General features: G+C 44.1%; 1 protein-coding gene across 1 annotated transcript in view; it reads right to left on the reverse strand.

The window, feature by feature from the left end:
• Positions 1 to 22,294, reverse strand: part of HHLA1 (HERV-H LTR-associating 1) — a 33,576-nt gene that overhangs the window by 5,373 nt on the left and 5,909 nt on the right. Inside the window, exons 4-12 of the mRNA XM_021688714.1 lie at positions 22,003 to 22,086; positions 21,026 to 21,106; positions 20,838 to 20,921; positions 15,604 to 15,687; positions 13,631 to 13,687; positions 13,434 to 13,526; positions 10,745 to 10,990; positions 4,589 to 4,657; positions 4,195 to 4,269 (exon numbers count right to left, since the gene is read on the reverse strand). Coding sequence (XP_021544389.1) covers positions 4,195 to 4,269; positions 4,589 to 4,657; positions 10,745 to 10,990; positions 13,434 to 13,526; positions 13,631 to 13,687; positions 15,604 to 15,687; positions 20,838 to 20,921; positions 21,026 to 21,106; positions 22,003 to 22,086 — 873 coding nt within the window. The remainder of the gene's footprint in view (positions 1 to 4,194; positions 4,270 to 4,588; positions 4,658 to 10,744; positions 10,991 to 13,433; positions 13,527 to 13,630; positions 13,688 to 15,603; positions 15,688 to 20,837; positions 20,922 to 21,025; positions 21,107 to 22,002; positions 22,087 to 22,294) is intronic.

The following is a 22,294-nucleotide window of genomic DNA, read 5'->3' on the forward strand; positions in this document are numbered from 1 at the left end:
ATAGACACGAGGAAAAGAGGCAGAGCGCCTGGGCGGCTCAGTCAGTTAAGCGGCGGACTCTTGATTTCAGCTTAGGTCATGATCTCAGGGTCCTCAGATTGAGCCCCCACCCCCGTTCAGTGGGGAGTCTGCTTGGGATTTCTCCCTCTACCCCTCCCCCTGCTCTCTCTCTCTCTCTCAAATAAATAAATCTTTAAAAAAAAGGAAAAGAGGCTTCCTCTTACAGAGCACAACTTCTAGTGATTTGAAGATTATATTAGGATGTTGATAATGATCTTCCAACAAAGAATCACTAGTTACTACCAATAAAAATGATCTAAAACCTGGAAATAAGTTCTGGGTATTGTCTAGCCGACACTGTGGGGGATTTTCTGGTTATATAATGGTGTGTATCTTTGATTGATTGAGTAGGTGATTTTGCAACTCTGAAGAGGTTAACTGATAGCAGTGTAAATGACTCTTGTCTGAGAGCAATGCAAGTAATTCTTGTCCGTAAGCAATGTAAATGAATTTTGTCTGGTAAAGGTGCAATTGGTTTTTGTCTAGTGAAAAAAAAAAGAATTTTTTGCTGTAGGATATCAGTTAGTAAATTCATTTCCAAATTCCTAGCACTAACTATAAAAATCCCTGTTCCTCAAACTCTCCATTGAGCCGATCTTAACTAATTCATTAATTAATGGTTGAATAGTATCTCTGGCATGTGTTCATTCCATATTTTTATGAGTCATGTTCTTACCTTTTTGAAAATTATAATTTAGCAGTTTTAGATTTACTTATTTATTTTTATATTTGTTATTATTATTTTTAAAATTTTTAATTCCAGTGTAGTTAACGTACAGCGTGACATTAGTTTCAGGTGTACCATGTAGGGATTCAGCACTTCTGTACATCACCCAGTGCTCATCAACACAAGTACACTCTTCATCTCCATCACCTGTTTCATCCGTGCCCCCACCCACCTCCCCTCTGGCAACCAACAGCTTATTCTCTATAGTTAGGAGTATGTTTTTTGGTTTGTCTCTTTTTTTCCCCCTTTGTTTTGTTTCTTAAATTCCACATATGAGTGAAATCATATGGTATTTGTCTTTTTCGGACTGACTTATTTTGCTCAGCATTATACTCTCTAGCTCTGTCCACATCATTGCAAATGGCAAGACCTCATTCTTTTCGATGACTGAGTAATATTTCATTGTATATATATACTACATCTTCTTTGTCCATTCATCTATCAGTTATAAATTTATTAAAGTGAAGAGAGGGCTCATAATGTTAGAGAAAGGTTTAGTAAAAAAATGTAGGAAGGAAATGTATTTTGAATAGTAAACCCTCCAGAATATTTGTCAATTTTTGTAAATATGCTATGACTTTTTACTTTAACATTTATTACACACCTGCTACTTATCAGGTACTTTTCTCAGTTTTTTACGTACATGACTTCGTTTAATTCTCATAAAATCATGTAATGTAGATACCTATTTTATAGAAGAGGATACTGGGGGTCTGAGTGATTCTGTAGTTTGATCAGTTATACAGTAGGCAGTGACTCTGGCAAGACCTGAGTCTGCAGCTCATACTAGCATGTTTTATACTGGAACATCCTTAACATTCCTGAGGCTTGATTTCCATGCCCCCTTCCCCTTCCCAACCTCTCCCATGCTTCTCCATCTCAGGAAATGGCACTTTGTTGCTCAGTTGTTCAAACTTGGGCATGATGTTTGGTTACCTCCTGGTGATCACTCCACACCATCACATTTCTTGATTCCTGAACACCACTCAAGTGTCCCTATTGAGTCAAGTCTCACACAGCTAACTCCTAGTTCTAGCCCCCATCATCTCTGGCTCTGGTTAGTACAACAGCCTCCTTGCCAGTATTCCTACTCCTATCTTCCCCTCTTTGGTCTCCACTCTGCAGCCAGAGAAAGTTTTCTGCACCACAAATCTGGCCATGTCACTCCCACTTGTCTTAGAAAAGGTCCACACTCCTTCCATGGCCCTGGGGATCCACCCCCCCCACCCCATCTTGCCAGCCTATGCCCCCTTGTTCCTCATCAGTCTTTCCTGTAGCACCAGAATTCCTGCCACAAGGAGTTTCCCAGGCCCTGGGAAACATCCATCCTTTCCTGCCTCAGTGCCTTTGCATAAGCTGTGCCTCTGCCTGAGATGCATATTTAGAGACAACCCTGTTCAGATGCCACTTTCTTAATTGATGAAAACCTCTTGAACAATCCCTCCAGATGGAGCTAATCTCTTCCTCTCTGGCTGCACATAGCATTCACCTCTTTTTCTCTCTCTCTTTTTTTTTTTTTAAAGATTTTATTTATTTATTTGACAGAGAGAGACAGCAAGAGAGGGAACACAAGCAGGGGGAGTGGGAGAGGGAGAAGCAGGCTTCCCGCGGAGCAGGGAGCCCGATGCGGGGCTCGATCCCAGGACCCTGGGACCATGACCTGAGCCGAAGGCAGACGCTTAACGACTGAGCCACCCAGGCGCCCTCACCTCTTTTTCTCTTAAGAACCTTACCAATTTCTTCCTCAAATTGCAATTATTTTGTACAAATGGAGAATCTTGGGAGAGATAACATGAAGGGTGGAATGAGCACAGGCTTTGGAATTAGACAAATGTACGTTCAAAATTTAGTTACTTTTTAAATGTAGTGCTCACTGAAATGGCTTAATGAAGATAACATTACATTACCTTGCAGAATTATTGCAAAGAAAGAGTAAGAATAGGCTTAGCACAGTGCCTGGGAAACAGTAGGAGCTCAATAAATATTCACTGAGTGGGTGAGTGAATCAGTCTCAAAGGACTTTGTGGCATGATTTTTTTTTTTGTGAATGGGAAGAATCATTTGCCAGAAGTCCTCAAAACCCCTTTATTTTACACTTATATTTCTCATCGGATGGATGGATGGATGGACAGAAAAGAGAGAGAGAGATAAATAGATAATAGAGCTATATAAGTAGATATAGATACAGATAGTTATACAGTCAACTTGTTTTCTAAAACTCAGTCTGACAACTGCCCCCATGTGTACCACCAGTGTGTTTCTTTGGAACCTCTGGGGGAAAAAATGGCTATAATTTCTTTCAGCAGTATAATCATGGCTTTGTGTCTGAAAGGCCCATTCACTGCAGGTTGGGAGTGGGGGCTGAGGCAGATCTTCAGTGTATGAAAAAAGAGACTGTGTAGTCTCCAGGAATTTAATAATGCCCTGCTGACATATGCCTGGATAGTCCAGGAACATTCAGGAAATGAGCATAGAAAGGCATCCAGGAGTGGGAGGGACCTGAGGATTCAACCAGCTTTGAAGGACTCATTTTGTATCAATTTCTGTCTTCTGGAACAGAAAAGAAGAATAATGTAGCATGAACTCCAGAAACTGAAGCGCTGAGCCTCTGTGAGGAGTCTCGAAAACCCAGCCATAAACCCAGGACATGGTTTCCTCTAGAATTCCATAGAAATTAAGTGTCAGGGATGGGGAAGGCAGGGTGTCCTTTAAAATGCAACAGAAGTAGGGGCGCCTGGGTGGCTCAGTCGGTTAAGCGTCTGCCTCTGGCTCAGGTCGTGATCCCGGGGTCCTGGGATCAAGCCCTGCGATGGGCTCCCTGCTCGGCGGGGAGTCTGCTTCTCCCTCTCCCTCCACCCCTCTCCCCGGCTCATGCGCATGTGTGCTCTCTTTCTCTTTCAAATAAATAAATACAATCTTTAAAAATAATAAATAAAATGCAACAAAAGTAAACTGCACCCAGCGAATGGGGGTTGAATTTTGGAGTCATCCGTTCCTCCTTCTGCTGCCTTTGCTGACATCAGGCTCGTGAAAAGAACAGCCTCTGTTTGCAAAGCACACAGTGCCTTGCTCAATAGGTGTTCACTCGATAAAAGTTGATTGAATTGTTATGTGGAGCTCTGTAGTTCCAAATCACTTCCACACACGTTATCTTACTCAATACAAGGCCATGGGGAATAAAGACAGTTTTAGTGCCCACAATAATTGTTATTATTCTTGCTTCCCAGTCGAGGAAGCTGAATTCCCAAAGCCAAGTGCCAGAGACGCCCTCCCCGGTAAATGGTAGAGCTAGGATTTAATCCCAGCAGTCTGAATCTGTATTTATCAAACAAAACTCTTTTTATTGAATGACACAACCTCATTCCAAACAAACAGGAGCAACAGATTAGCAGGCTGCCAGTACGTACTTGAGACTTGGTGGGGTCCTGGGACCGGGGCTGGCTCTTCTGCAGGGGTAAATGGCCATGCCGCAGGAAGGTCACCTGCAAGGGGCAAGAATGGCCATGCAACAATCAGCACGAACCGGTCTTGGGTGATACACACGACTAAGGAATAAGAGCATCTTAAGGATAAAACATTCTAAAAATCTATAGGGAATTGTAGCCAAGAAAGAGGGAGAGCTTTATGCAAATTTAACAACCCAGCAAGCCTTGTAAACTAGTTCTCTTACCTCTTTTCCTGCTCGAACCAATGAAGCACAATGCCCAGCTTAGTCAGCCTACTGGTACCCCTGTCCCCCACCGAGCCCCAACCCCAAATCAATGTGGTATCAGGTTTCTCTTCCCAGCTGCATGGTCTTACCTGTCTGTGGATATTTCGGGGCCGGTGCCTTGGTTGGACTCGGGGTCTGTGTGCCATGAGTGGAAGTTCCTGGGATCAAGTGAGGGAGGGTTGAGCCTGGGTTTTTTCTTGGGGTGCCCGATGGGGAGAAGAAGCCCCATGCCACCAGTCCTGCTCTAGTCAACCACTGGTGGTTATTAAGCCAGGTACCCGGCAGGGAGGTGAGGATGCAGAACTGAGTAAGAGATAGAACCTGCAGTGGAGGCTCGTCCAGGGTAGTGTAGGAAATGGGCAAGTCCCAGGGGTAGCTGTGATACATTGTGTCAGATGCAACTGGAAACCAGCTAACACTAGCATGAAATGACGAAATGCATGGGAGAGGCTTGGCGTGTCGCAGGCAGGGTGTGAGCATGGCTGCTCCTGGGTGAAGAAAATGATGCTTTTCACTCATCTGAGTCAGTGAACACACTCACTCCATTCTCACCCTTATAAATTGTCATCTTCATGATAGAACATGGGCTCATCTCAGCAATTCTTTTGATCACGTTCATAAAGTCCTGGTTTAAGGACCACTTCAGGACACGATCCTTTGCTGTCAGGCTCCTGGCCCCTGGCAAAACCAGCAAAGCAGCCTCCTTATAGGGTGAGGGAGAGGGAGATGTGACAGGTCGTTTCACTTGTGTGGTGAAGTGGGAGAAAAGGGGTGAGGCTGACCTGCACGTGAGCAAAGGATGGAGGCTGGGGACAGATGACATCTTCTCTGAGACACAAGAAACACAGCGGTTAGCGAGGAGAACGGGCCTTCCAGGCAGAGCAAAGAGCATAAGCAAAGCCCCAGACAAGTGCAAGGTAGGTGTTTGCTATGGCTGGATGGCTGGACTCTTGGGGATGACGTGGAGGGGTGAGGTGGAGGAGGAAGCCAGCTGCTTGTTACTTATGCTCCCCTGCTAGGGCCATGTATGTGGCAGCGTCACATTAGACCCCGCTTCTGCTCCAAGCGGACCACTGCGTTCACACCTGAGCTGGGCAGCATCACACATGTAAGACGACTGTGGTCAGGATCCCTCTGCAGGGCAATCTTGCCATTTTCTTCGGAGGGGGGAGGGGATCGACATCTTTTTTGGATTCCTCTTCGGGCACAGGACTTAAGCCTCCTGTACACAGAAGGTGTCAGCTGATGCTTGCTACCTGGGTGTGTTTCTATGTCGTTCTAGAAACTGAGCAGCTTTAACCACAACCAAAACACAGAGTTTACTTGTCTGTGGTTGCTATTTACAGTTTAACTAAATGACTGCATAATGACAGATGCTTAGAGCGGAAAGGGACCTAGGGCAAAAGCAGACACATGCTCTCCTCGGGTAGTGTCCTGTTTGCCACTGCCCTTGCGAAGCGTGTCTCTGGGAGCTGGCCACCATGCTGCACTGTGGGCGCGGTGGGACGGGTTAGTAGGCGTTGCCATGGTCTGAGTGTTTCCCAGGTGCTAGGTGCTGAGCTGAACACCTTATCGAAGCCACCTGATTCAATCCTCACAGCCACTCTGAGAGTAGGTATCACCTGCCCTATTTTTGAAGATGAAAAAGCCAGGACTCAGAGAGATCAAGAGAACTGCCTGGAAAACAGTATGGAGGTTCCTCAAAAAGTTTAAAATAGAGCTACCATATGAACCAGCAATTGCACTACTGGGTATTTACCCCAAAGATACAAATGTAGGGATCCGAAAGGGTACGTGCACCCCGATGTTTATAGCAGCAATGTCCACAATAGCCAAACTGTGGAAAGAGCCAAGATGTCCATCGACAGATGAATGGATAAAGAAGATGTGGTATGTATATACAACGGAATATTAGGCAGCCATCAAAAGGAATGAGATTTTGCCATTTGCAACGATGTGGATGGAACTGGAGGGTGTTATGCTGAGCGAAATAAGTCAATCAGAGAAAGACATGTATCATATGACCTCACTGATATGAGGAATTCTTAATCTCAGGAAACAAACTGAGGGTTGCTAAGTGGGGGTAGGGGTGGGAGGGATGGGGTGGCCTGGTGATAGACACTGGGGAGGGTATGTGCTATGGTGAGCGCTGTGAATTGTGTAAGACTGTTGAATCACAGACCTGTACCTCTGAAACAAATAATACATTATATGTTAAAAAAAAAAAGAAGAAGAAATAGCAGGAGGGGAAGAATGAAGGGGGGGAAATCGGAGGGGGAGACGAACCATGAGAAACTATGGACACTGAGAAACAAACTGAGGGTTCTAGAGGGGAGGGGGGTGGGGGGATGGGTTAGCCCCGTGATGGGTATTAAAGAGGGCACGTTCTGCATGGAGCACTGGGTGTTATACGCAAACAATGAACCATGGAACACTACATCAAAAACTAATGATGTAATGTATGGTGATTAACGTATAATAGAAAACAAAAAAACCAAAACAAAATAAATAAAAAACTGGGTTTTGAAAAAGTAAAAAAAAAAAAAAGAGAGAGAGAGAGAGAGAACTGCCTAAGGACAGACAGCATCGGGTGAGTCAGGATTTCAACCCTGCTGTGTCTGGAAGAAAGACCACAGCGCATAGCCTCAGGGCTGTGCTGTCTGCTGAGGTCTTGTTAGCCAAACCCAAATGTGTTAGCTCTTATTTCTCCTATGCAATCATGTGAAGTCGTTCCCTGATTACAGCTGTCAAAATTGCATTCCCAGATCTGTTGGTGAATTGATTTTGAGCCTAAAGTTAAGACTTTGTATTTATACCCTCTATTTCTTAAGAAATTTAGGTGGTTCCGCAAACGTTTCCTGAATGCCTGCTATGTTTCCTGGAACAGGAGACTAAAGACTCAGGCCCTTGAGGAGAGCATGGCCCAGAGGGAGGAAGGTCAAGTTAATGGACAATAAGCAGTCTTATGATCTACCGACTCTGGTGAGCTTGGAAGAAGGGCCTCCAGCTGCAGGTACCGGAGGAAGTGATTTTAAAAACAAATGCAATAAAACTTTTTTGTTTGATTATATGCGTAGAAAATATGGAAAATTCATGACAGTGGAGTGAAGAAAAATAAAATCATATCTACTTCCCAGATGTAGTCAAGGTTAATATGTTGTGAACCTCTTTTCAGTCTTACTTCATTTTACTTTCTATTTTCTGTGTATGTTTATTACACACATGTAAATACACATAGAAACAGAATTGGGATCATGTTTGACAATTTTTTCCTTGCTTTTTATAACTCAGGCTTTCCTGATAGTACATGATTACATATTAATGCACATATCATTTTTGTATGTGATTAACAAGAATGCTACATTACATTGCATATACTTCGTGTATATGTAATTAATGTAATAACATTAATACATAGTAATACTACACCAAAAAGGCAGTCTGGAGGAAACAGTATTGGCTCCCAGTGGTCACTTGTTTCATGGACAGTGAAAAAGGGAAAAGAAGAAATTGGAAATTTCTAGGGTGCCTGGGGGACTCAGTTAAGCATCTGCCTTCAGCTCAGGTCCTAATCCCAGGGTCCTGGGATGGAGCCCCGCGTCAGACTCCATACTCACTGGGGAGCCTGCTTCTCCCTCTGCGCTCCCCCTGCTCATGCTCTCTGTGTCTGTCTCTCTCTCTAAAAAGTAAATAAAATCTTTAAAAAATATATTAAGAAAAAGAAATCGGAAATTTCTAAACTGGGCACATAAAAGAGAACGGGTGTGGAAGATTCCTGCAAAGAGGGAGTTTTCATTCACTCATTCTTTCATTCATTCATTCAAGGTGGGAAGAAAAGGGTTGGAGTAAAGAAAAGGAAGAGAGAGTTCACTTTATGATTATTAATTATGATGCTAACTTAGGTTTTATTACTTTTCTGTGCATTATATTTCAAAAATTTAGAAAATGTTTTAAAGACAGACAGTGCTAAATTTAGTTTAGAAATGGGGGAGGTGGGAGCGAGCATCCTCTCTTACCTGAGGTTGGGTGGCCCTGGGAGGAGCTGCTGTGTGTGGCCGCTGTCCTAGCTGGAGGCCTGGACAGGCTCCTTGTGGCGGTGGCCTTTGAAGGAGATGATGGTGTGGAGGCCAGTGTTTCCCAGGGAGGTCCTGCAGGTGCCCGGGGCATAGGTAGTGTGGGAGTCCACGCCTGACTGCTGGTTGTCACCCATGGGGTCCTGGCTACCCTCCTGGTAGCTGCACATGGGACAGTAACAGGCCACTTATATTCTTGACCGTTTTGATTCTGATATAAAATTACCAAAACACTGAAAAGTTATCAAAGGGCAAATGTAATGTGCATGCATAAAACAGGTAACTCAGGGACCTAAGCTCTACCTTGAACTGGAATAAATGGACCAAAGTGAACTTTATTTTCCTAACTACTAATTTTAAGAAAGAAACCTCCAAATTCCTTGGACATCCAAATAGCGGGCTCTCTCAAAGTTCAGAGCAGGTTTCTCATTGCATGACCCAGTGAAAAGGTTACAGGGTTTGAGGTGAGAAGACCGGGGCAGGTGGGCGGGGGGTGGTGGAAACTGCTCCCTCCTCGCCCCATGTTGTGACTTTAGGGGCAAGTGACTTCACTTTTTTTAGCTTCATCATTAAAATGGGGATGATCATAATGCTAACAACAGTAATACAGTATCACAGCGTTGTGACAAAGACCAATCTTCTCTCACTGGTCTTTTAAACAATTCTATAGGTTCTCTCATTCATTTCCATGGTAGGCATGAAAATAATTTTTTCTCAAGTTTTTAAAACTAACCCCCTTGGAAAATTTTAAATCTATAAGTTAAGTTGGGAACGATTGCCATCTTTAAAATATTCAAATTTCTCATCCAGAATGTGGTATATCACTTTATTGATTTAAATATGCCTTTATTACTCTCACTAAAGTTTTATAGTTTTTCTTTAACTTTTTTTTTTTTAAGGTTTTATTTATTTGCGAGAGAGACAATGAGAGAGAGAGCATGAGAGGGAGGAGGGTCAGAGGGAGAAGCAGACTCCCTGCTGAGCAGGGAGCCTGATGTGGGACTCGATCCCGGGACTCCAGGATCATGACCTGAGCCAAAGGCAGTCGCTTAACCAACTGAGCCACCCAGGTGCCCTATAGTTTTTCTTATATAAAACCCAGCACTTTTCCTTCTAGGCTTACAGCTAAGTATTCTATGATTTTTCTTGCCACTAGCAATCACATCTTTTTTTTTTTTTTTCATATTATTCTGGTAAACTTTCTAATTATGTGGAAGTATCACGATACCAGCTAGTGTACTAACGACTTTCTGGTTAGTGATGTTGATTGCTTTTCCTCATTCTTGTTTTCCTGTCTGCCTGACTCCCATCAGTTCTCACCTCCTCCAGGAAGCCCCTTGCTGGGCTCTCCAGGACCATAGCTCTTTGTAGGCTAGACCGTAACTGTCAGTTGACTTGCCCGTGTCTCCCTCCCTGGTCTGCACACTCAGGAACGAAAGGGAACGTTGAGAGAGCTGTGCTTTAGCAGCTAGCCTGGAGTCTGGTATTAAATACATGTCTTGATAAGTGAATGAATAAATGAATGAATGAATGAATGAATTCTATGACTCTCGTCCCTCGTCATAACTCATTGAGACAGTATTGGCTTTTAATGAAAGCGTTGTCTCCGTTGTATCTTATTTCCAAAGAGCATGATGAAGATGTGGGGAAGGAGGAACTCGCGGGCTGACCCCCGCGAGTCATTAACATACTCTTGGCATCATTATCCAGCCCACTACAAATTCATCTAACCCTGCCATAAAATATTGCCCTCATTCCGCCACATGGTGTTCATTTCAGGAGAGACATTGCTAAATGCTTTGCCGAAATAAAAATACATCTTGGTACATACAGTACACTTCACTTATGTAAGACAGTCTTATTGGGGGGTGCTGGGCGAAGGGAATCAGGGAGCTCTCTGATGTCTTATGCCATGTCTTGTGAGTCCTAAACTATTTCAAAATAAAAAAGTCATACAAATAAATGTTGGCAGGGCCTTATGCCAATGATGCTCACTGCCTTTGTTTGTCTGTAATGAACTCACCCTGGCTCATGTCGATCTCTTATTTCAGGGATGCTGAAGAAGAAAGGGGTCAGTGGAGAAGGGATAAGGATTTAACTTATTTATGTGAGCCTAGGGGGAACAGGAGGGAAGTACAGGACAGGAGGGGAAACTGCGAGAAAGTCTCTTACCCAAGGCTGGGAGGGTGTGGGGGGCGCTGCCCTGCGTGGCCATGGCCGTGGCCCTGGCGTGGAGCTCCGGAAGCCTGTCTGTGCTCACAGCCTGTTGTCCATCTGCAGGGGATGTTGTGTCTGTCCAGGGAGAGGTTCTAGGAGCAGGTGCCCTGGTGCTCTGAGCTCCGTGCAGGCGGCTTGTCCTCTGTAGTGTCTGCTGGCTCGTGGGTGTGAGCTTTGAAGTCACAGCCGTGCCCCTGGGAGCTGTACATTCAGGGAGACGGTCAACAGCAGCTTTTATATGCTTGACACTTTGAGCACAAAATTGTCAAGCCACTGAAAGACTGTTGGACAGCAAACGTACTGAACGCAGAGATTCAAATCTTACTTGGAACAATACCATATGTCACCAAAGAGGAGCGTTTCTTTTGGAATGGCAAAGGAAGCTCAAATATCAATTTCCAGAAACACTGTGCAGAGAAGCACTGTGAACAGAATGCAAAGCTGTCAGACCGCAAAGTATCAGACATTCGACATGTTTCCTGACAGAACCCGAATCCGTCCGAGTCCTTCACCCACCTCACAGCCCTCAGCCCTTTGATGGCACTTTTTCCTAGAAGGGGGACAGGGTTGCTCCATGTGTCCTGTGCGTGCGACTAGAGATCAGAGGCGGAATTTGGGGGCATCAGAAGCTGCTGGGCAGAAGCTGCTTGAAAGACGGGTCCCCACCGAGATAGCAGGAAGGTTCAATTTGGAGGGAGATCTAGCCGGTGCCCTTGGATGCTCCATGAAGACAGGGAGGAAGAAGCTCAAGTGTTCATGTGACTTTCTAACTCCCTTTGGGCAGCCTTTAGTGGTGGGGGCTGCATGTTAGGATGACAGGCTCCCAGGAGCCCATGGGTCCCTTCTTCTGGGTTAACCTAAGGCCAGCCTGCAGACAGGTGGATTCCAGCCCCCACTTGCCCCTTTGGCAGGTCACTGTGCAGGGCACATCCTGTGCAACAGTAAGTCGTCGTCTTGCAGCCTCATCTCTTCTCTCCTGCTTCACTTCTGGGATCAGTAATACCCACATGCACCACAGGCCTGGTGCTTGTTTCCAGATCAATTGGACATAGGGCTAAGTGCCTCCCAATCAAATCGTCACTCAGCCAGGTGACTGGCTATCAAACACATCAACCTTACAAATACGTGTCCACTTGTAAACATGTTCTTTCTTCCCAAGCATTCGTACTTCATAAAGGAGCACAAATGGGAGCTACAATTGAGACTGGCCTGGGAAGGTCATGGGAGGACTCTCTAAAGAATTGAAATTGACTCAATCCTCGGATCTGTCCTTAGAATCAAGTAGGTGAAGGGAATCCACCAAATGCCCATTTCATCTCCTTATCAAGAAGCCTCACTCGATGCAAGTTGAGGTCCTTCCTCAGCGTAACTAAGATAAACAAACATAACTGCAATAAACGCAAATCAAGGCAGCCCACTGAAATGGAATTGGAGATTTATTGTAAATTTCATTTTACTCCAAGAAACACTGATGAAGAACCTACTATGCACATGGTACCATGCAGACACCAGGGGGAAGACGACTGTGGGGCTGAAAGAGTTTCGGTGTCTGCCTTCAAAGACCATTCAGTGAGGAGACACATGGCAAGTCACCTGTGTTCCAGCCTGGAGTAACACTGAGTCCAAATGACGGACGAGTGTCGTGTTATAGAATGGTAGAAGACAGAAGACATATTTTGATCGGGGGATTTTTAGGAAAGAGGAGGCAGCCGCTGAGCTGGTGATTGACAGACAAACTGGGGCTCTGAAATATGGAAAAGTAGGGAAGGAGTTCCAGGCGAGCAAAGTGTCATGGGCATGCAGAGAGATGCCATCTGCAAGAAGAGGCAGGAACTTCAATGTCATTTGAGCAGAAGATTCAAGGAAAGAGAGTAGATGAGGTTTGGCATGCTGACAGAGCAATGTATACTCCAGGCTAAAGGCTTTGGACCCTCGGCTCCTGACCCTCTGCTCCTGCAGTGAGGAGACAAAACCCAATTGTATTTTAAGACTATCGCTCTTACAGCAATGGATTGATATTTTAAAGACATATGAAACTGGGTCAAGGAAGACTGGTTCAGAGGCTATCTCAGGTCAAAAATAGATGACAAGGACTGGAACTAAAGTTAATCACAGCAGCAGCAGATAATCTTGGGGGACCAGCCAGATTCTGGAAATTAATTCAGCTAAAACTGACAGTTAAGTGTAGGGGCGAAAGTGGGCTCAAAGGTGGTTCCAAAAATGCCACTCGTGCCAGGGAAAAGGCAAGCAGATGGGTAGGAGTGTGTGCAGAGGGGTAGAGGATGATTGGGTAGGGGCTGGGTATTATAGGGTGACAATGTCTACAACAGGGTCACTAATTCAATTACCTACAAAAGCCAAGTAGTTAATATGAGAAAAAAGTGCCAGGCGATAGGGAGCAGAGAGGTCTATGGAAAAGAGGAGGAATGTGTCTCTCCTAGTGGGAGGGATGGAGACAGTGCCTACTCAACTCCAGTTGAGTTACCAGATCTTCACTTGTAAGAGAATCCAGAGATTAATTTTCTCTAGTGGTGAAATCCTTTGATTTTAGCACAGTGTAGCTAAATAAAACACCTGAGGGCAGCATTCGGTCTTCAGTTTGCTAGCTGAGTTGGAGACTATAGTAGGAGTGTGGGGGGTTTACACTCACCCAGAACACCAGACATGCTGCTGGTGAATGTGTAGTTGATGACAGGAGATTTCTCCGCCATCTCCCAGAAGTCAGAAAGATTCCTTCCTGCAAAAACCACACAAACAGGATCGAATCTTGGGTTCACCTGCTAGAGGGTTCTGTTTAATTCTCAGCTCAGAGAGCTTGTCAAAGAATGGCTGATGATTCACCTGACTTTCCTGTCATCACACAGATGAAGATGCAGTCGGATTCGTTCGTTTGACTCACTGTAAGACAAACCAGTACACAAGACTTAGCAAGGCGTCTGAAGCTGTAGGTCTTTGGTTGAAATGAAAATCAAGCTAGAAATCCCTAGCTCAGGATGTTACAGGAAAATAAGGCTAACTCCTTCCTTTTAAGGCAGTCCTGATTTTCTGGGGTTTTTTTGGGGGGGGTGGTGGCGGGGGATACAGTATAATGTAATGGCGAAGGGCACAGCCTCTGGGGTCAGCTGCCAGTATTACAACATCAGCTCTGCCATTTACTAGCTATGTGGCTATGAGTGAACTGCTTGATGTCTCTAGGACTCAGTTTACCTATCTTTAAAATGGCAAACCTTCGAATTCCACAGTTCCTCATTTGAGATTTCCAAATCCCGAAATCACTGTAAGATGGAAGGTTTTGTGTGAGTTTCGTACCAAAACTTATTTGGTGGCAACCTGACTTGAGAGATATGAGGTTATTGACAGTCTTTATCTGTTTTGTTTAGTGTAAAGGGCCATGTTGCTAAATGAATGTGAGTGTGTTTGATTACGGTATGCTGCCCTGGATGCTGCTGGTTATGTTTTATCATGTATGGTATAGATGCCCTGTTAGACCTGCAGAAGTCTGAAAATGAATGAATTTCTAAGTGTACTTGTCCCTTAAGATGCTGCCCAAAGCTGGGTTAAGCCTCCGACTCTTGATTTTGGCTCAGGTCATGATCTATCTCAGGGTCATGAGATTGAGCTCCACATCCAGCTCTATGCTGGGCATGGAGCCTACTTGAGATTCTCTCTCCCTCTCCCTCTGTCCTTCCCCCTCTGCTTGCACCATGCTCTCTCTCTCCCCACCGCCAAAAAAAAATTTTTTTTAAAAATATGCTGCCAAAAGCAATGTGGACATTTGCTGGCATGTCCTTCAAAGGATGGTTATGATGACCCAATGAGATAATGTGTGTGGTGCCTGGAAGATAGAAGAACTCAGTAAATAGTCATAATAATAATAATTATCACTATGAATGTGGCCCTATCATTATGTATATTAGCATAGTGAGCAAGAGCATGGACTTTAGAATCAGATCACCTGGGTTAGAATGCCATTTCTGCAGAATAACCTTGGGCAAGTTACTTGACCTCTCTGTACCATGGTTTCCTTACCTGTAACATGGGGATAAATATGTAATTACTCCACAAGGTTATAGTGAGGATCCAATGAGGGAATACATGGACAGCCCCTGGAAGAGTCCCTGGCAGCTGATGATATGTACTACTATTTCTCTTTCTCCCTTCCCTGTTTCTAATACAGTAGTTGTTCCATGGTGCCACACACTGGCCTTCTGATGAGGCCATGTGTGGGCAATTGACTAGATCTGTGCTTTGCAAAGTGGGTCACTGGGGGAACGCAACTTGCTTGGGGGTTATATGAAGCCACCTTGTGAATGAGGCAGATCTTTCTCAACAGTATGTCCGACATGGGCTTGGGCTGCATATAGATCTGATAGTAAATTCTGAACTGACCTTGAGCAAAATAGGCAACCTCTCCAAATCTCAGTTTCTCATCTTTAAAATGGGAGTATAGCTATCTAGAAGAAGCTGTTCTCTTGATTCTGCCTAGATTCCCCTAATTCTGAGCCCTGGATTCTTCCTCCAACTTTTTAGATACCAGGAATAGCTCTGATTGGAAGATGGTGCCTTCAAATACTAGTGGCTGAAATTGGACAGCACTGATTGTCTAAAAAAAACTTACACAGAGGTTCCTGGCAGCTCACCTGTGGCAAGGCTTGGCGGTGGGGGGGTCCACTAGCTTTGATTATATACCCATGGCAGGTGCAAATTCGTTTTGATTATATTTTGATTACATTTTGCAAATATTTTGATTTTTTATTAGATTTTGCAAATTTGTAAAATCTCCAATTTCCCATGCATTTTCAAGATGAACACACCTGAGAGGATGGAAGTCGACTTAAAAATCTCTGTGAGGTAGCTGGTAGAATTTCCAATGACGTCCACCAGTAGGGCTGTGAAATCTGCAAGAAGGATTGAGGAAATTTAAATTTCTGATCCAGAAACTTGAGGGAAAAATGTACCGTGTATTTGGACTTTTCAGAGTAGATTTTACATGTTTAATTTTGTCCAGTGTTTTGAGGAATGTTAACGATCATACAGAGAACTATTACTAATTATAAAGGTGTCTTATTTCCAGGCAGGGAGAAAACTTCTGGATCCACCATCATAGTCCCCTTCCTCCTCCCCTTGCCCTCTCCCTCCAAATCCCTCTGTGCCAACTCCAAATGGCTGTGAAGAGCCACATTACTGAATAATGGTTTTTCTCATTTGTTGTCCCCTGTTATCTCCTCTAATTGCTTTAGAATACCAAGTCCATCTGACAGGAAGCAGCCTCACAGTGATGCAACCTGAATTTACATAGTTTTGGATTTTCAAAATGTGATGTCAGCGTTAGTGATGGGTTATAAAGAGACTAGACAAAACAGAACCAGGAACCCCTGCTCCTGTCTCCCTTGTTAAGAAGGCTGAGGGGAGGAGATTGGGAGAATTTCACATTTCAGGCTATCAAATCTTTGTGAACTCTCCCTCTGAGCAGAGTCTGAATAAGGGCCATTGCTTGACAGGGTGGGCACCATCGACCAAGGAAAGCTCCCAATGTACCTCCAGGCAAACAGCCGCTACCTCCTCTGCTGTTCATTCATGGTTTTCCAGGATCCAACAGGTTTTTGGCTTACAGAACAAGGATATGAATTCTAGGAGCCCCAAACAGTAAGAAGAAGCTTCTGGTGTCATCTGGATAATCTCCTTTTGCGCTTTGTAAAAACACTTCTTTTACTCAATGGGATTATGAGCTCAGGCGGGGGGGGCAAGCTGATTTGAAAATATAGAACACAGAGGACTGGAAATGCAGAGCCCAGAGAGGCAGGAATATGTCATGGGACAACCAATGGAATGTTCAGCATGCGAGGGCAACAGGAGGTGGACACCACTCTACGTGAACCAGAGCCATGGTGCGATTTTATCATACTGCGCGGACACATGGTCAATCTCTGGGAGGAGAGGCGTGGTAGAACACCAATGCAGATGTGGACACCTGGCCATGCAGAAGTGACGTCAGCTTGGGTGTCCTCCTTTCCATGTCTGTTTAGACCAGTCTGTCCTTGGTCACACTGTGGAAACTGAGGAAGGGTATTATTTCATTATTTCTTCCATCTATTTTCTTCCTACTTCTCAAATGTCTTTTTTGTTCATTAATTCATTTATCTAATAAACATTCATTGAGTGTTTGCAGGGCACCAGACACCTGCTCGGTACCGAAGGATTGTGTGAGACACCATCTCTGCCCAGCAGAAGCTGAGATTAGTGGGAGAGAGACTCGTAAGCAGACCAGTAAACCGTAATCTGCTACTAACACCTCACGGAAGCCAACACCATGGCTCTGGAGTCAGGACACCAAGATGGAGTCCAGGTTGTGCCCAAGTTTCTGAGAGATGATGGAACTTTCCCAAGGTCCCAGAGGATGTGGTGGAGCTTGAATTTGAACTGAGGTCTACAATGGGCGAAAGCTCCCACTCTCCCCAATGTTCCCACTGCTGCCCAAGCAACGTCTTACTCAACACACTGTGTGAACTCTCCCTTCAGAATGGCTTTTACAATCTCTCTATGAGGCTTGGAAGAGAACCAGCTATCATTACCTCAGAGACATTCTTTGTTTTGATGAAAATTTGAATCTAATTTACTAGCAATACCTATAGATGAGTGATTTCTGACTACTTTTATATATACATAGAAAATAGGGGGGAAAAGCCTTTTTGCCTATCCAACTGGTAATGATTTAAGAATGTGTCGTAGTATTTTGTGTTCGCAAGGGTGTGGAAAAACATGTGCTCTCAAACATTATCGGTAGAAGTGTAAACTTATGCAAGATGTCTTAGAGGAAATTTTAGCTATTTGAATCACCACAAAATTGCTTCCCTGTCAGACAATTCCATTTCAAGGACTGTATCCTACAGCGTAATTAGGCAGGTACTCCAAGTACTCTAAATACACAGGTATTCATCATAGCATTGTTTATAATTATAACAACACCGGGGATAAACTAAGGTTCCATCAAGAAGAGACAAATTAAATATATTATGGTACATTCTTTCAACGAATACTATGAATTCATATGAAGGATGAGACATATTTATATTCACTGGACTAGAATGGCTTTTAAGATGTACTGATTAGTTTAAAGGTGGATTGTGAGGCTGTATGGAAAAGGTGGTAGATATGGCTGGCTGTCTCTCAATAACTCTTCTCCCACCTTCCTTTAATAAGAGAACATGAAATTTCAGTTGGGCATATGGTGGTTTAACATAAAATTACATTTTTGAGCCTGTTTGCAGTTGGGTGCAGCCATATGACTAAATTCTGGGTGATAAAGTGTGAGAAGAAGCCATGTGGAAGGTTTCCAGACTGTGTTTATATAGTGAGTGGGAATATCATCAGTTCCTTTCTCCTCTTCCATGTGGCTGGAATGCAGATGAGGTGGCAAATCATCCTGGATTATGAGAACAAGGGCAATGCATTATGGGAGGCAGAACAACAACCTAGAAGGAGCCTGGGCTCCCTAAACCGTCAACTAGAGCAGCCCTGGTATGTTTACCAAGATGGTCACATACGAAAACTATTACCTTCCACCCTCTGCCAGGCACCTTATTTTGGGGCCCTTTGTCATAATAGCCTGGTTTGTATTTTAAATAATATAGAGAATACAGACTGGGATGGGTAGATAGATGGGCAGATGGATGGGGTAGGTGGGATGGTAGACAGGTAGGTTAGATAACTAGTTGACAGATGGCTTAGGTGGGTAGATTAGAGAGGTGGCTTAGACTGCCTTGGGTGATGTGATTACCTATGGATGTTGGGATTTCAGATATTTTTTATTATACTGTCCCTGTTGTATGGCATTTTGACATCGTAATACGTTATTTTTTAAAATCAAGAAAAATTAAGCTATTTTCATTCAGAAAAAGAAAAAATATGCAAATAACCCTCCCAAGGGGGGCTTTAAGTCAGAGTTGAGAATATTCAAGTGAAAATGATCCAGGTCTGAAGAGTACCCACAAAGACATCTTCCCCCAGGGACCGAGCAATGGCAAGATGCTAGCCTGCATTGAGCCTCTCATGGCAATGATCTGAGGGGAGTGGACACCAGCACATTGTGATGTGTCCATTGGAAACCTCATAAAAAAATTCCTGTGGCTTACCGGAGGAGCAGCGTGCGATTTTATCAGTGGTGATGACCTATGGATCAACTCTTTTCAAATAATCGTTTCAAGTGTGCGGAAATATGCTTTGGCTCACCGAGGGGAATTAGAAACTCTTTCCCTGCAGATGTGACTCCACTTTTTACAATCAGGGCAGGGACACAGTGCCCACACTAAACTGGGCCCCCAGCAGGGGCTAATGAGAGGCTGAGGAAACTGTGGTAATGGACAACATTTGTCCTCCCACGGGTAATTTGTTGAGAAGATTTGAAGGGCCAGTTAAACAAGATAATGGCTGTGAGGTACTTGCTGCAGGGCCTGGCACACAGTACTCATTAAACATTACTAATTACTCTCTTTAAAATGTTCACAATATTTGTTCCAGAAATTCCACTTCAAGGAATCTATCCTTTGAGAGTAATCTGGAAAAGGGGAAAAAGTTTTATGCACCAAGGTGTCCAATACAGGATTTTTTTATGTTAAGAAAAACCTAGAATCCACCCAAAAGTCAACAGTATATGGCTAAGAAAATGCTGACTGTTACAGGTTATGTAGTCACTACAAATGTTTGCAGTTTGCAGCCTGGAAAATATTTTTAAGGTTGGGTCAAATGAGAAAAAGACCAGGAGGCTTTTCCACTTTCAGGCCTTACTTCTCTTACAATCCATTTTTTTTTTTTTTTTTTTTTAATGAAAAGCCAAAGAGATCCTCTTAAAATGTAAGTTAGATCATATCACTCCTCTGTGTGGACAATCACCTTGGCTTCCTTCTTATTCAGTGTGAAAATCAAAATCCTGGCTGTGGACTATAAACTTCTACTTGATCCTCAACACCCTCCCTGCTTTGCCCCCCCAGCTCTGAGCTCATTTCCCATGACCATCTGCCCTGGCTCACCTGCTCCAGCCATGCTGGCCTCTCTCATCCTTACCCTGCTGCCTGGGCTTTTGTCTGGAACACTCTGTCCCTGGGTACCACAGGGCTGTCTCTCCACTTCCTGCCTCATGAGAGAAGACTTCCCTGACCCCCACTATATACAGCAGCTGTACCTGCCACCACTTCCCTCTTCACCCTTTCCCCTGCTTTATTGTTCTCATGGTCGTGTTAGTAGCCAACATACCAGGCATTTTTGACTCTCTGTCCCTTCCTATAGAATCTAGCCCAAGAGAGCAGAGTGTGTGTATCCACTTTGCCCAGTGTGGTGCCCCCACACTTAGAAGAGAGTTTGGCTAACGGTATGTGCTCAGTTAAGAACCACTGAACGGGAGGATTAGTGGTGAGATACTCACGTTCAGTTTTACTTTTCAGGATTCTCTAAATAGAAGGAACATCAAACAATTTTAATTTTTAACTATAAAAGTAATACAGGAGTATCCTAGCATTGACAATAAGATCTGGGGATACCCTCGTGTACTGCAAAGCACGCATCATGATCTTCTTTCAGAGGTAAACACCTACACGTGTCCAGAGATGTATCTCTTCACCAAGGACAGTGTATTCTACACATTATTTTGTAACTCTGCTTTTCTAATTAATAATGGCATGGAAATGTTTCCAGACATGGGCCAAATCCGGCCACATCCATTCACTTATGCATGGCCTGTGGCTGCTTCCCAAAGTTTAGACTATTTAACCATTTTCCTAATGATGGGTATTTACCTTGTTCTCAGAGTTTTCTGTTAAAATAACACTGCATGAACATTTTGTTCTTGCCCCTTTGTTCAGACGTAACTATTTGTCTAAGATAAAAACCAAGAAAAGAACTTTCTGTGACAGTGAATGTGTACACAGCTAAGCATTATAGATACCACTGTCTTTTCTTATTTCACTCTAAGGAGAAAAAAAATTGAGTCAAACTTATCTGAAAGGGGACAAGCAAAATCAGGAAGGCCGCAAGCCTGGCGGGTAGCTCCACCTACCTGATAAGTCATTGGTCCTGTTGTTCAGACAGTAGCAGTACCGGGTGGGGAATCTGGTGGTGTCCACAGTCTTCAGGTTGGAAACTGTGAAGAGACAACGATCCACAGGGCGGTCCCAACACCAAGCCTGGCCCTGCCGGCCCACCCGTCATCATCAACACCACCAAGAAGAGCCCGGCAGCACTTACTGTTGTAAATGGCCACAGAAAACTTGTGGAAGGCAAAGGAGCTGTAGGAAGTGATGCTTAGCAAGGAGAAGAACTTGGTATCTGCCAAGGATATTAAAATAAAAGAAGCCATCAGACAAATGCCTCCTGACAATCATAATACCATCAATTAATAAACAGATAATAGAAATTAAAAATACAATGAACAAGGTGGCGCCTGGGTGGCTCAGTCGTTAAGCGTCTGCCTTCAGCTCGGGTCATGATCCCAGGGTCCTGGGATCGAGCCCCGCATCGGGCTCCCTGCTCCGCGGGAGGCCTGCTTCTCCCTCTGCTGCTCCCCTTGTTTGTATTCCCTCTCTCCCTGCCTCTCTCTGTCAAATAAATAAATAAAATCTTTAAAAAAAAAAATACAATGAACAAATAATAAAAGTAAATAACAAAAACAAATAATAAAATAGCACACATTGGAAATAATACATAAAATCACTTAAAAGCAAACCAAAAACTGCATACGTACATGTCACTTGACTATTTCCTGATCTGTCCCTAAGCCCTGACAATTCTCCCACAGTGTAGTTGTGATCAGAAATGCCTGCACATAGGTCATGTCTGGAATGCAGCTTGCTCTCCAAATGCTGGTGAGCCTCTGACTTCATTTGGATATTTTCAATCTCATCAGGTGTCAGGCAGGACACTGCATTCTCCATCTGAACACGGAGAAGCTGGGGCGCAGAGAAGTGCCCTGTCTTGCCCATGTTGCAGAAGTGAAGCAGGTACAAGGCAGAAGTGGGCCTGGATTGTGCTTTTTACAAACTGAGGGTTGCTAGAGGGGAGGTGGGCGGGGGGATGGAGTAACTGGGTGATGGGCATTAAGGAGGGCACGTGATATGATGAGCACTGGGTGTTATACCCAACTGATAATTTCTTGAACACTACACCTGAAACTCATGATGTACTGTAAGTTGGCTAATTGAATTTAAATTTTAAAAAAAAGGTACCTTTTAAATAAGCTCTATTCAGCATTCCATTCACCAGCTCTGTCAGGTTCAGGGCAGACAGATCGACCGACCTTGCAGGCAGCTCTGGAAAAGATTCGCGGATAATGTCACTGGCAGGCTTTTCTCACAACGGAAGTTCCCTGTTTCTGACATTGAGGCAGACATGCTTCCTCTTTGGACATTTACTGAACTCATACCCACAGCTGGGTGCAAGGAATTCAAAGATAAAAGGCAGTGCCTGCGCTCAGGAGGTGACAGCCGATGGCATACATCATGACAAGTTAGATAAGAG

This window comes from Neomonachus schauinslandi, chromosome 4 (assembly GCF_002201575.2).
Source record: "Neomonachus schauinslandi chromosome 4, ASM220157v2, whole genome shotgun sequence".
In the NCBI taxonomy this organism is placed as follows: domain Eukaryota; kingdom Metazoa; phylum Chordata; class Mammalia; order Carnivora; family Phocidae; genus Neomonachus; species Neomonachus schauinslandi.